Source organism: Ictalurus furcatus, chromosome 23, assembly GCF_023375685.1.
Source record: "Ictalurus furcatus strain D&B chromosome 23, Billie_1.0, whole genome shotgun sequence".
NCBI classification, from domain to species: domain Eukaryota; kingdom Metazoa; phylum Chordata; class Actinopteri; order Siluriformes; family Ictaluridae; genus Ictalurus; species Ictalurus furcatus.
In genome coordinates this window covers 14,306,093-14,321,130 of record NC_071277.1, presented here as the reverse complement: position 1 = coordinate 14,321,130, position 15,038 = coordinate 14,306,093, and the positions used below count along the sequence as shown (strand labels likewise).

The window sequence follows — 15,038 nt, the reverse complement described above, 5'->3', positions numbered from 1 at the left end:
TTTGATATCAGTGCACATTGTCTCATTAATATTTAATACTGCTATAATATAATAGTACTATTCATGCCTATAATAGTCAACTGCTTATTGTGCACAATGATTAGCCAATGATACAGCTGATATATCTGATTTTTTCCTTCCTTCTCTGTCCTCCATTCTTTCAGTAAAATTGAAAAACTGGAAGATTCCACAAATTAACTCCTGCATTACCAGCACAAATTAACTTGGTTCCACATCAACTGCAAATTGTACATCAAGTGACAGTCCCTGCCAAAAGAAAGGATGAATTTATTTTCTCTAGTGTGTCCTCTCTTATCACTCCAGACGTGTGCGATTTTTAAAAACAATTCCTACAGACCATAAATATAACACCACAGTTTAGTTATATTTACATATGTTGAAGAGAGTGGTTTTTGCTTAGGCAGTAAAGAAACATTTCTTGACGTAATTAAGAACTGCAAAAATAATTAAGCGGTGACAGAGTAGGAAAGTCAACACTGAAAGAAAGAAAAAAAAATACATGCCAAAAAAAAAGTAATATGAAGACCAAAACAACAGAATGTAAAAAAGAAGCAATAATCTGATGCACAGTAAGACTGGCTAAAAGAGTTATGACCAATTAGCCTTTAAGATCAAATACATGATTCGTACACTTCAATGATGAATGGGAGTGCCACACTGCAGAGTAATAAAACGGGCATAAACGCACTCTTGGCCAATCAATCATAGAAAACTGCAACAGTGAGGCAACAGTCGCAGCATCTCTCATTACCAAGAATAAGTAATGGATAAGGATTTGAGTCTTCCAGAGTAGAACTACTGTAAACACTCAGGTCATCATTCATACATGCACGCGCACACACACACACACACACACACACACACAGTGGACAGTTAAACACTGGAAAAACATCACCTGGTCAGGAATAGAACCCAATGCGGCCTTCTGATGATGTTTCTCATGTGCCTCACAATGTGTTCTGAGATGCTTTTCTGCTCACCACGGTTCTAAAGAGTGCTTATTTGAGTTACTGTAGGCTCAAACTATTCTCCTCGGACCATTCTCATTAACAAGGCATTATTAACTCACATTAACAAGGCATTTCCACATACAGAACTACTGCTCACTGAAAGGTTTTTTTTTTTTTTTTTTTTTTTTTTACACCATTCTGTATAAACTCCAGTCACTGTTGTGTGTGAAATATTCTACACCATCTAACAAATTTCCCACCAAATTTCCATACAATCTTTATATTCCCATCTATTATTATTGATGTTCAAAAAGGGCTCCCCCCACACACACACACGCCTGAGGCCAAAGGAAATTTCAGCGATCATAAAGCCTCATTTGCATGTGTGTAATTATCCATACAGACATATATTTACATGTGTAATTATACATACATACAGACAGCCCATGCAGAAAAACACTTCAAAATTTCAAATAGAATGTCTTTATATGTGCTTTGGCATGATTGAAAGGTTTGGCTGACTGGAAAAAGCTTTTATTACACCTAATATTAAACTGAACATGGAGGTTACTAGAACACAGAAAGCAATATTTAGTGTCATTTAGTGTTAAATGAATAAGCAGAGAGAGAGAGAGAGAGAGCCTTAATACAGTATATGATTCATCTACCCAAGATCACTAAAAAAATTAATAACCAATACATAGCGAACATTTATGTAATGTAAGCCACCTGATGCAAATAGTTGGAAATTAACACAAAATGTCTCATTTAGAGCTGCTGTTAATTCTTCAGCCAGTTTTATGGGTCTGCAATCCCATGCTAGCTACTATACTATAACTCTAATGCGTGTGTCACAGAACAGAGCAGGTACCAAACAAGAAAATGGCTCCTGCAAATATCTTGTCAGTTTAAAAATCTGGCGTTAGACTGCACACAGGAAACAGCTTTATTGGATGTGTGTCTGTCCGACAAGGATAGCAATATCTGTCAGTTTTGACCTTATGTGGACATTTGGCTGGTCCCATGAGGAAAACTGCTTTTCTACAAAAAATTGCAGCTTTTATTAAAAAAAAAAAAAAAAAAAAAAAAGTTTTATTTAGCTTGCTGGGGTTATCATTAGATTTAGGTGTAGCATAAGGTTAATTAGCCATATTAATAGTTATGTCAGCGGAAGGTCCTCACAAGAATAGTAAGACAAATGTGTGTGAGACACAAGCACCATCTGCAGTCGCCATTCAGCTGGGATCTCCAGTGCAGACAATAAAAAAAACTTCACCTACTAACGCAGGTGTGCATGAACTTGTGTTTAGAATGTATGTTCAAATCTGTAGTTAATGCTTTAAATCAGACACACTTCGTTTAGCCGTTGCTATAGTGGTGATACCTTACTGTGTCCAATTGATTAATGGGTCCTGTTGTTCGCTTTGCGCACCCTAATTCACTCTGACAGGAGGAGGTCAGTGAAAGGGCTGACCTTGGTTTCAAAATGAGTAGGCTGAATACAAGAACAAATTCCCATAATACTCACATCCAAATTCTTCTCTCCGTCATTCTTGGGATACTTTTTTATGCTTTGCTATTTTAATATCAATATTAATTATCAGTGTCAATTGTCTGACATCCTATACTTTTCTAAATGCAGGTTATATGAATTTAGTAAATAAGCTAGATAGTTACTTACAAATATGATGGTGGCAAGTCTATGGAGAAAATTATGCTTTGTTTATCCATAACCGTGTTATCAAAGAGTACACTTTTGGATATCTCTCTATATGTGGCCTGCAATATGTAAATTTGTTTAGTTAATGTTTTATACCTCTTTAGTCTCTGGGCTGATTTACATAAAGACATTACAGACTGAATGAGAGGTTGTGTGCTTTTAAGAAAAAAGTGGAATAGTTTTCAAAGAAAACGGCATTCAATATTGTTATTGGTAATGAACCTGATCAATTTTTTTTTTCCAATATGTTAGCACAGTTTTGATTTAATGTTTAGCAGTTTCTTTTGGACTACTCGTATACATCTGCATATCTGAATCATTGCTGCATCATTATACTGTTTACTGTGCTGGGCTTTATGGAAGAACGGTGAAAAGACTAGTCATTATTGACTAGAGACTAGAGGAAAAAAGCCATATGAAGCCAAATTTGGAGACTCTGGGGGGAAAATAATGTGAAAAATGTTTCTCTAGTCTGATGACACCAAAATTGAACTTTTGGGCCTCAGCACAAAGCGCACTGTTTGGTAGAAACCTGACACCACTCCCCACAGTGAAGCATGGTGGTGGCAGCATCTTGTTGTGGGGATGCTTTTTAAGCACAGGGCTGGGAGAAACAGGGCTGAGGGTGGATTTGTTTCTGCCTTTTTGTTTAATCACCCTTTCTTTCACAAAAAATACATTCAATGTTAGATATATTGTGCGTATCAAATGGTAAAAAAATAAGTCACTGCCAGTTCCAGTTTGTAATAAAATATATACACACCTCTCTCTTTGTATTCGTTACATCAACTGAGCAGTCCATTACTCTTGTAATACCTATAATGACTGTAGTAGTTGAAATTGATTTTGACCAAAATAACATCATTAAAAAGAAAATACCACAGACCAGATGGCTACGCTTCACAGAGTCCTTTGAGAACGACTCACAGGTTTAAACAATCTCTCCGAGCTTTCAATAACGAAAACAATTTAGCAATGCCGCTTACTCTGGGGATTAAAACAAGGGCTGTGCTGTTTTAAAAATCTTGTTGTGTAGTGGAAGCAGCATACCACATTTTATAGTGGAGGCAACATGACATTGTAATAAATACAGTTGTAGCATAATGTTTGCGGCTAAATTATTTGCTATGTAACACTTTTTAATGTCATACTAATATCTGATCAAACCTTTAAGCATGAAATGAACAGATTTTTGCCGTGTCCTTTTTCTGTTCCTCTCTCTCCGCTGGGATCAATCAGACTATGATCAGTGGCTTGTCCCTGACTTGTCACCTTCTTAAATCACCATCTCCAAGCTTTTATCTCTGACTCTCAGCAACATCCTTTATCTCATGCTCCCTCTTCTCTACTGATGGACTACTTGGCAGGAGTTGCTTGATCCAAAACCTTACCTTAATGTCTACACGGCATGTACAAATGTGCAAACATACACTATCTCTCCCTTGAAGCTATGCTGATAACATGGATTAATCCTCTTTTCCTGTTCTTTCTTTCTTTTGTAAATGTGTGTGTGTATGTGTGTGTGTGTGTGTGTGTGTGTGTGTGTGTGTGTGCAGTTAAACCACCCACAGAGAGTACATCCTAGTGATGCACAGAAAATTCTACCGCATAACTGATATTCAGGAAACACTGGACTGAAAACTAAAATCATTTTATTATTACCACCAATATTATCATTATTTTATACTGTTATGATCATTTTTGGCTTATTAAATTAATAAGCATTACTTAGTGCATAATTAATAAAATAAAGGATAATAAGGAAAACACTTAAACAATAAGGAAAAGTCAGCTTTAACATCAACCAGATTTTTGATTTCTAACTATGGATTTTTGATATCCATAAGCTGTAATCATCAAGATTAAAACAAAAAAGGATTGAAATATTTCACTTTATGTGTAATGAATCTAGAATATTTGAAGGTTCCACTTTTTGAATTCAATTACGGAATCAAACAAACTTTTCTGCGATATTCTAATTTTTTGAGATACACCTGTAGTTTCTGTATTTAATGCTACAATGTGCAGGATTTTAATTTAAAATGTCATGGGAGAAAACAACATAAGCTCACCTTTAATAGAAGAATCTGCACACCTGCACAATTATCAGTCAATCACACAGAAGCAGTACAATGCATACAATCATACAAATCCAGGTCAAGAGCTTTAGTTAATTTTCACATTAAACATCAAAATTGGAGAAAATGTGATCACAGTGACTTTAACTTTCACATGGTTGTTGGTGCCATATGGGCTGTTGAGTATTTCAAAAACTGCTGATTTCCTGGGATTTTCACACACACACACACACACACACACACACACACAACAGTCTCTATAGTTTACACAGAATGGGGTGAAAAACAAAAAACGTCCAGTGAGTGGCAGCTCTGTGGGCAGAAATGTCTTGTTTATTAGAGGGGTCAGAAGAGAACGGCCTGACTGGTTCAAGCTGACAGAAAGGCTATATGGTAAATCAAATAACCACTCTTTATAACTGTGGTAGCTTAAAAGCATCTGAAAATGCACAAATTTTTGGTACTGTGCACTGACTGATCATAACAGATAGGAAACTTTCTCCTTAAGAAAAAGGCATTTGGCAGCCATGGGGAATATGGACAATTAAAATACAAAAAAACGTATTTTTAAACCAAAAAATGTTATTTTTTTTCTATTTTATATTTCTAAGGTTTCTTTTTTTTCTAAATCTTCCTAGCTTAGAATAGTGACCAGAATCATTTACAGAGATAAACAGTTAAACCACTGAGTGAGTATTTTATCTTTATACAAATGGGCATGCTTTATGAAGATTTTTATTTCTCACTCACTAAAAATCTAAACATTCACAAAAATCTAAATCACTAAACACAAAATTGTGTCCCTAAACACACATCACAAACATTAGCAGATCACAGACCTTAATGTGTGTTTGTACAAAATTCAGAAGAGTAGACTCCAATGCACAAAAGTGTGCATGCTCACTTTCAGCATGCACATTTATGGCACATTTCACAAGAGTTATGTCTACAAATTTTTCCGTTTGCCTGGAGAGCAACAGAAACTTGGAGATGGAGAAAAAGAGACTTCAAAGTCAATGTCAAGCAAGAGGCAGAAAATCAATGGCAAATAGCAACTGAAGTTGAATCTGAACTGTGCCCGGAGCCACAGACTGTGACGGAGAAAAGAAAGTAGCGAAAGAAAAATGTGGAAACAGGAAGAGAAGGTACAAAGGCAAGGTGACACACAGAATCTGTAGGGGTGAAAAGGGAAAGAGACCAAAAAAAAGAGAGCAAGTGAGCGAGAGAGAGAGAGAGCGAGAGAAGAATAGCTTAGAGATGACAGTACCCAGCGTTACACAGACTAAACATGGAACCAATGCACAAAATTACATACATACTATCAAAAGTCAAACGCACAAAGAAACACACACATTAGCACATGCACATTACCACATATATACGGAATAAAGAAGATATGCCAGTTAATTACTGCCATGAATGTGAAATAAATAAATAATTGAGAAGCATATCTGCTAAAAATGTTACGGAAAAACATATGCTGTGAACACTGCTAATACCAGCATACAATTATTATTATAGTCATTGGATTAGAAAAGAAAATGGCCATAATTTTACTCATTACCATTAACATATATTAAACTCATATATATATATATATTAATATATATATATATATATATATATATATATATATATATATATATATATATATATATTATGTGATGTACAGATATTCTGCAAAATAGCAATGAATCAATAAAAGAGTAATAACATTATACATAGGCCAATAAACATACCTTATACACTACCAGTCAAAAGACATATTAGGCAGGCTACATGTTCGTCAATCTAATTCAACAATAACACAACAAAACCATGAGAAAAAGCAATAAAAAACAGAGGCAACTTAAGTGTATACAGTGCATCCGGAAAGTATTCACAGTGCTTCACTTTTTCCACATTTTGTTATGTTACAGCCTTATTCCAAAATGGATTCAATTCATTATTTTTCTCAAAATTCTACAAACAATACCCCAATAATTTGTTGAAGCACCTTTGGCACCAATTACAGCCTCAAGTCTTTTTGAGTATTATGTTACAGGCTTGGCACACCTATTTTTGGGCAGTTTCTCCCATTCTTCTTTGCAGGACCTCTCAAGCTCCATCAGGTTGGATGGGGAGTGTCGGTGCACAGCCATTTTCAGATCTCTCCAGAGATGTTCAATCGGGTTCAAGTCTGGGCTCTGGCTGGGCCACTCAAGGACATTCACAGAGTTGTCCTGTAGCCACTCCTGTGTTTTCTTGGCTGTGTGCTTAGGGTCGTTGCCCTGTTGGAAGATAAACCTCCATCCCAGTCTGAGGTGCGCTCTGGAGCAGGTTTTCATCAAGGATGTCTCTGTACATTGCTGCATTCATCTTTCCCTCGATCCTGACTAGTCTCCCAGTTCCTGCCGCTGAAAAACATCCCCACAGCACGATGCTGCCACCACCATGCTTCACTGTAGGGATGGTATTGGCCAGGTGATGAGTGGTGCCTGGTTTCCTCCAGACATGACGCGTGCCATTCAGGCCAAAGAGTTCAATCTTTGTTCAAACTTTGGTCTGAGAGTCCTTCAGGTGCCTTTTAGCAAACTCCAGGCCACTGTCATGTGCCTTTTACTGAGGAGTGGCTTCCATCTGACCAATCAACCATACAGGCCTGATTGGTGGAGTACTGCAGAGATGGTTGTTCTTCTGGAAGTTTCTCCTCTCTCCACAGAGACACGCTGGAACTCTGTCAGGGTGACCATCGGGTTTTTGGTCACCTCCCTGACAAAGCCCTTCTCCCTCGATCGCTCAGTGTGGCCAGCTCTAGGAAGAGTCTTGCTACAGACAATTCCTTGGACTTCATGGCTTGGTTTGTGCTCTGACATGCTTTGTTAACTGTGGGACCATATATAGACAGGTGTGTGCCTTTCCAAATCATGTCCAATCAACTGAATTTACCACAGGTGGACTCCAATCAAGTTGTAGAAACATCTCAAGGATGATCAGTGGAAACAGGATGCACCTGAGCTCAATTTTGAGTGTCATGGCAAAGGCTGTGAATACTTATGTACATGTGCTTTTTTGTTTTCTATTTTTAATAAATTTGCAAAGATTTCAAACAAACTTCTTTCACATTGTCATTATGGGGTATTGTTTGTAGAATTTTGAGGAAAATAATTAATTTAATCCATATTGAAATAAGGCTGTAACATAACAAAATGTGGAAAAAGTGAAGCGCTGTGAATACTTTCCGGATGCACTGTATACTATAATTTTGTTGTGTTATACCGCCATCTTTTTTTGGTGAAATGTTCACTGAATGCATGCTTACTTTGTAAAGACTTTTGGCATTTGGTCTTCTGTTTGTAACCCTCCTTGAAGGTCATGAGTTCAGTCCATTCTAGCTTGTGCTGCTGGATGATTAACAATGTTTTGGCACAGTTTATCAGGGTTGTTCTATTTTTCTATCATAACGAATGAAGTATGCCTTCCAGAGGAGTCGTGGGTCACTAAGAAAGGCTGCATAGAAAGGAGTCTAGTCGAATGTACTGATAAAGATGGACAGAGTGAGACTGTGTATGTGCCAATGATTCATCTTGTATGGCTCAAGGATAAGAAAGTAGCAAATACTCCTACAGAAAGACATACAGGGCAGGACAGGAGTGACGGAGCGAAGGACAGAGCATGACTGATCATATAGACAAAGGAAGTGAGGTAGTCGAAGAGGCAGAAAGACAAAAAAAAAGAGGAAATTAGAAAGAAGAATGCATACGGTGTCTTCAGAGGAAGTTGAACTCCAATAACATCAAAAGGCTTACATTACAGGAGTTGGAAAGACAGAGGACAAGAAAAAACATTAACTAGCCATTCCCCTATGTACCTCTCCCTAGAAACTCTCTCATTGCTTTTCTCCATCACCCCAACTTTTTATTTTCATTACCCATGTCTGTCTCTCGACTGCCAGCGGCATGAAAGAAATTTCACCACTGCTTGGAAAAAAAAATTGAAAGAAGGCCAAGGAGTATGTGCCTGTGTGTAAGAAGCAAAAAAAATCCTGCTGAGTGCAAGCATCTGCTGAATAAGAAAGATAAAACTGATGATCTCAGATATTTGTGTGTGTAAAGTATTACCTTTTTTGCTTTGGTAAGGTAGATTCTGGATGATTTTTTCAAGCTTTCTGAGTCTTCTGCAGTACCAGGCTTTTCAAGTTGGAGATAGTACAACCATCCTAACAAATACCACACCTGAGGAATAAAGAACAATTTAAAAAAATAAGCAGTTATGATACAACAAACAAGATTTATAACCAAAACCTCTTCATTGAGTGTTCTCATAATATCATGGTGTATGTAAATATGAGAATGTGTTTAAGGACTAAGACGTGATCATTTCTATAGTAACAGCTAATTCACAGGGACATGTGATGGACGCTCCACATAATCTATGGCTAATAATAAACAGATTCTTGTTTTTATTCATTTTAGTCACTGCTGAGATTTTCTGGAAGGACATGTTTAACATTTATGGATGGAGCCTCCAGTGGCAGCACTTTGTAACAGCCAGTAAGTTTTCTGCTACGGGCCAGAAGACTTGAATTTCCGGTTTCTTGGTAGCATAACAAGCTGCATTTTTTGTCTTATTAACTTCATAAGAGAGAAAAAAATATAGGCTGGTGAGGAAAGGACTGCTTATAGCTGTCTTACATCTCAGGGACATTTCACAACATTAAGTTCATCTATAATCTGAAAAAAAGCAGGATGTGTTGTTCATTCCATCAATCATCCATTTTCCATACCCCTTATCCTACACAGGGAAACAGGGGAGCCTTGAGTCTATACCAGGGAACCTGGGGCACAAGGCGGGTACACCCTGGAAGGTGTGCCAACCTATCGCAGGGCACAATCACACACACACATTCACACATACATTACGGACAGTTAGAAATGCCAATCAGCCTACAATGCATGCTTTTGGACTGAGGTAGGAAACCGGAGTACACGGAGGAAACCCCCGAAACATAGGTAGAACATTCAAGTTCTGCACACACATGGTATAAGAGGTGGTATAAGATGAAACACTTTGGGATATTGGAAAAAATAACCTTGGCTGCTGATGGCTCTCTGTTTTGCGTCGGGCCACATCACACTACCACATCTTGAATTATTTGAATTAAAAGTTCTGATCATCTTCAGAGAATAACAGTGGGTTGCTTCTTTCCCAGTTGTGCATGCACCTGAGCTCAATTTTGAGTGTCATGGCAACGGCTGTGAATACTTATGTACATGTGCATTTTTTGTTTTTTATTTTTAATAAATTTGCAAAGATTTCAAACAAACGTCTTTCATATTGTCATTATGGGGTATTGTTTGTAGAATTTTGAGGAAAATAATGAATTTAATCCATTTTGGAATAAGGCTGTAACATAACAAAATGTGGAAAAAGTGAAGCGCTGTGAATACTTTCCGGATGCACTGTATAGCTAGGGAGCTACTGCCATTGTTGAGCTGCCAAAAAAAAGAAATGTTGTCACTTTTTCCAGTCAAGAGTGATCAGTGTTATCCAAAGGCTTTAAATTTATAGCCACAAGATCAATCTCTAATGCACTGCCATTATTATAATGACAGTAAAGATTTGTTGTTGTTTGAGGCTTTACCCTCATTTTGATAAGGATCCACCATACATAATCCAGATTTCTTGAACCTTGTTGACTTCTCTAAATATAATTGTACAGTTATCATCTTGGACACCCTCTATATAAAGTTTCAAACACTTGGAATTTTTTCCTCAGTATCTGCAAAGAAGAGAAATTTGCAACATTGAGCTGGCTGTCCATCCATCCATCCATTCATCAATCCATCCATCCATCCATCCATCCATCAATTAAACCAACCATCCATCCATCTGAAATTACTTCTTTTACGGTATGAATGTTTGTGCATCAATGAATCGATTTACTTCTCATAGGAATTCCTTATTTAGAACAATATATAGCATGGAATAATACAAGATCATTTTATGACCTGAAAGAGCTGTTTAATTAAACTGCATAATTCCAAAGCTGCTTTAATAATGTATTGTATAATGTTACTTCTTTAACATAACAACATACTGTATATGTCAATGTAAGTCATAATTTTAGAGAATTTTTTTAACATAATTTAGGACGGTCATCGTTTGAATTTTGGAACTGGGTCGGTTTTATTGACCATTAGGCTAGTTTTAAATGTCCATTGGGATCATACAGAGGAGATTTCTTCTGTTTTTGTATATCTCATACTAAATAGTTTTAGATCTTCAAACAAAATACAACATAAAACAAAGGCAACCTGATTAAACACAGAATACAGTTTTTATTTATTTATTTTTATTTAAGCAAAAAAGTTATCCAACACCTATCACCAATTTGAAAAACTAATTGTCCCCTTAAATTTAAAATCTGGTTGTCATTGATCATTGCATAATCCAGTTGCCCTTGAGTTTCGATTTACAGACTGAAAACTGGACATTCTCTTTTAGGATATATTGGTAGAGCAAGGTTCATGTTTCCCTCAATTATTGCAAGTTGCCCAGGCCCTGAAGCAGCAAAACATCCCCACACCATCACACTTCCACTACCATGATTGACCATAGAGATGATGTTCTTTTTGTGAAATTCTGTGTTTGGTTTATGCCAGATGTAACGGGACCCCTGTCTTCCAAACAGTTCCACCTCCAACTCATCAATTCAGAGAACATTCTTCCAAAAGGCTTGCGGATCATCAAGGTGTGTTTTGGCAAAATTCAGACGAGCCATTATGTTCTTCTGGGTTGGCAGTGGTTTTTGCCTCACCACTCTTCCATGGATGTCATTTTTGCCCAGTGTCTTTCTGATAGTAGAGTCATGAACAGTGACCTTTATTGATGCAAGAGAGGCCTGTAGGACCTTTGATGTTGTCGTGGGCTCTTTGGGATTTGCTGGGTGAGTAGTTGCTGTGCTCTTGGAGGAATTTTGGATGGTCAAACACTTCTGGAAAGGTTCACTACTGTGTCAAGATTTTCCATTTGGGGATAATGGCGCTCACTCTGGTCCTTTGTAGTCCCAGAGCCTTTAAAATCGCTTTGTAACCCTTCCTAGACTGATGTATTTCAATCACCTTCTTCCTCATCATCTGGAATTTCTTTGAATTTTGGCATAGTGTGTTACTGGGTAAGACCGTTTAAACGACTTCATACTGTTGAAAAAGTTCTATTTAAGTGTTAATTTGATTGAACAGGGTTCACAGTAATCAGGCCTGGTTGCATCTAGTCCAGCTGAACACCATTATGAATGCAGTTCCATAGACTTGGGGAATTTGTAACTACGGGGGAAAATACATCTTCACACAGGCCCAGTTGGTATTGGATAACTTTTTTGCTTCAATAAATAATATTATCATTTAAAAAATGTGTTTTGTGTTTACTCAGGCTGCCTTTGTTTTATCTTAGATTTTGTTTTAATTTCTGAAACAATTTAGTATGAGATATACACAAAAACAGAAGAAATCAGGATGGGGGCAAATACTATTTCACGGCACTGTATTTGTCACCCAGACCTGGTAACCCAGAATAGCTGGTCAAATCATATGTCTAGTAAACAGGAGATCCTGGGTTTACTTTCTATCATAAAATAAGCATTAAGAATTCCTTTCTAATTAACATTGTACCTTTTTTTTTATAGTCCTCACATCATATTTTGTTGAATTATTAGATAATGCTCTACAAACAAATGATAATTTTTGCTCTGCTTGCAATAGATTGGCTTCCAGATCTCAACGATAAGATTTAGAATGTTGGTTGTGAACATTCATGTCTCATTTTAACCTGAATTTTGTTGGCAGTTGTTCACATCTCATGTGTTAGACAATGCATATTTGCTTTTTGATAAATCTGATTTGGCAATATGGAAATCATGCCATTATGTATTTGAGTTGCGAAGACAATGTGAGGGGACATGGAAAACAGCTAATGGAACATAAAACCGCTAAATATGACAGAGAGAACAAAAGTAGAGAGTGAAAAGGTGGTGCTGATTTATGAGTGATGTCTATCAGTGGTGGTATTTAATAGGAGAGCACAGACACCGATTTTATTACTTTGTACATATTGCGCGCACACAATGATCCACAAAGCAAGATCAATCACTAAGCCTAGGAGAAAACTTTGCCTGACAAGAACACTAGCTCATTTGTGCAGCAAAACAGAGTTTGGGGGTGGGGGTGTGGGTGGTGGTGATTGGGTGCTTGACAGACAGAAGCAGTGAGTGATTCACCAACTTGCATTAATGCACACTCTGTGTTAACCTCTCAATATCAGCATCATAGCCCTTCAGAGATATTTTCAGATATTTTCAGTTTTCAATTTCCGACATACGTTTATGTTACACTTATGTGAAGAGATTTGACCATTGACAAACTATATTGCAGAAAAGAGACTTGTGAGAGAAAAACGAGCTCCTGAATAGCACGATGTTGTAAATGTTGGTCCTAAAACTGGGAGATGGCAGGATGGAATTGTGACAAGTACATGATAGCATTACTTGAAAGGACCTTGAAAATCCTATCACAAAGGTGTGCAGGCTGTACAATACTTCAGGGCACAAGTGAGCACATTGTAAAACACCACATGACACAGGTGCATACATTATATGATACCTCATGACATATGTGCACACTGTACAATACCTTGTAATGCAGTTGTCCGGTGTAAGATACCTCACAACACAGTTGCACACAAACAAATACTTCACAATGCAGGTGTACAGTCTGCATAATTCTGGACAACACAGGTGTGCACTCTGTACAATACCTCACAACACAGTGGGGCAGTTTGTACAAGACCTCACAATGCAGTGGGGCAGTTTGTACAAGACCTCACAATGCAGTGGGGCAGTTTGTACACCTCACAATGCAGTGGGGCAGTTTGTACAATACCTCAGAGCGCAGGTCTGCACATTGTACAAAATTAGGAGTACACACAATATATACCTATGCACACAGATCCATCCATCCATTTTCTGTACCGCTTATTCTACACTAGTCTATCCCAGGGAACTCTGGGCACAAGATGGGGGACACCCTGTATGAGGTGCAAACCCAACGCAGGACACAAACACGCACACATTCACACACTACAGACAATTTGGAAATGCCAATCAGCCTACAACGCATGTCTTTGGACTGGGGGAGGAAACTGGGGTACACAAAGGAAACTCCGCGTACGCAGGGGGTAGGTGGGACTCATACGACCAAGCCCGGAAGTGTGAGGCCTTATTATATAACCTAGTTTGTTTTTGATTGCCATGTGAACTTGGGACCACAAGCCAAGTGACCACATCTTGCTGGTGATAGCAAAGACAATTAACTAACGGTGCTATTTAGGCTTCTAATATTTATATCATACTGTGACACTGCTCACATTAAACAACGTCTGCTGAAATTTTCTTCTGACATTTCTATGTGACCTCCGACTGGTCAGTGGAACTCATTAATCAGCATCATTTGTCCTCTTACATTGTGTGATTCACACACAGTTTATCACCCGATTTACATCTCATTTAGCACTGACTAAAAAAGTGGCACCCACAGCAAAATTGTGTCTAAATCATGCCAAAATAGTGCAATGGAAGGCCAGATTATGACAAGCTTAAGTTCAATGAGCTTTACACTAAGGCAAGATGAATTTGTTATTAAGGCAAGATTTCAATTTATACATTTCTGCAGGAAGTCACCTGATACACACTTCTCCACTCATTTGGGTTTACAAGTTTACAGGTTTGCATTTTTAAATTAAAATATTCAATGATGTTCTGTTTGTATTATAGCTATAAGGGTACAACACTAATACAATCACATAATAAAACATTAATTCTAAACATTTATTATTAATTCTAAAGCATAGAAAAACATAAAACTATTATGAACCATGACAATGCTGTACCTGTTTGTCTGTGTGTGAGTGGGTAAGAAAGATGAAATGTTCGACTTTCATTTCCTTTAAAGAAGGCGTGTCGTTTTAGTGTTGCCTGTTATATGATGTGACAGCAGCGCTGGCATCCACTTGGGTGGGTGTGTTCATAATTCCCATGGCTGATAAGTTAAACTTTCACGCACACTCATTTCCAGCAGTTCTCAAAACATACATTATTTATCCAGCCATCTGAGGCAGGCAATGTCAAAATCATTTTCAAACACACTAAAAATACAAAACTGTTACAGACGGGCCTGCCAAAATGCACAAATATCAGAGCGATACCGCACTTGACACTCGCACAGCCATTCATAC

General features: G+C 37.6%; 1 protein-coding gene across 1 annotated transcript in view; it reads right to left on the bottom strand.

Annotated features, from left to right (window-relative positions):
* The window catches only part of si:dkey-12j5.1 (uncharacterized), an 83,846-nt gene that overhangs the window by 1,274 nt on the left and 67,534 nt on the right, over positions 1–15,038 (bottom strand). Inside the window, exon 10 of the mRNA XM_053611137.1 lies at positions 8,870–8,983. Coding sequence (XP_053467112.1) covers positions 8,870–8,983 — 114 coding nt within the window. The remainder of the gene's footprint in view (positions 1–8,869; positions 8,984–15,038) is intronic.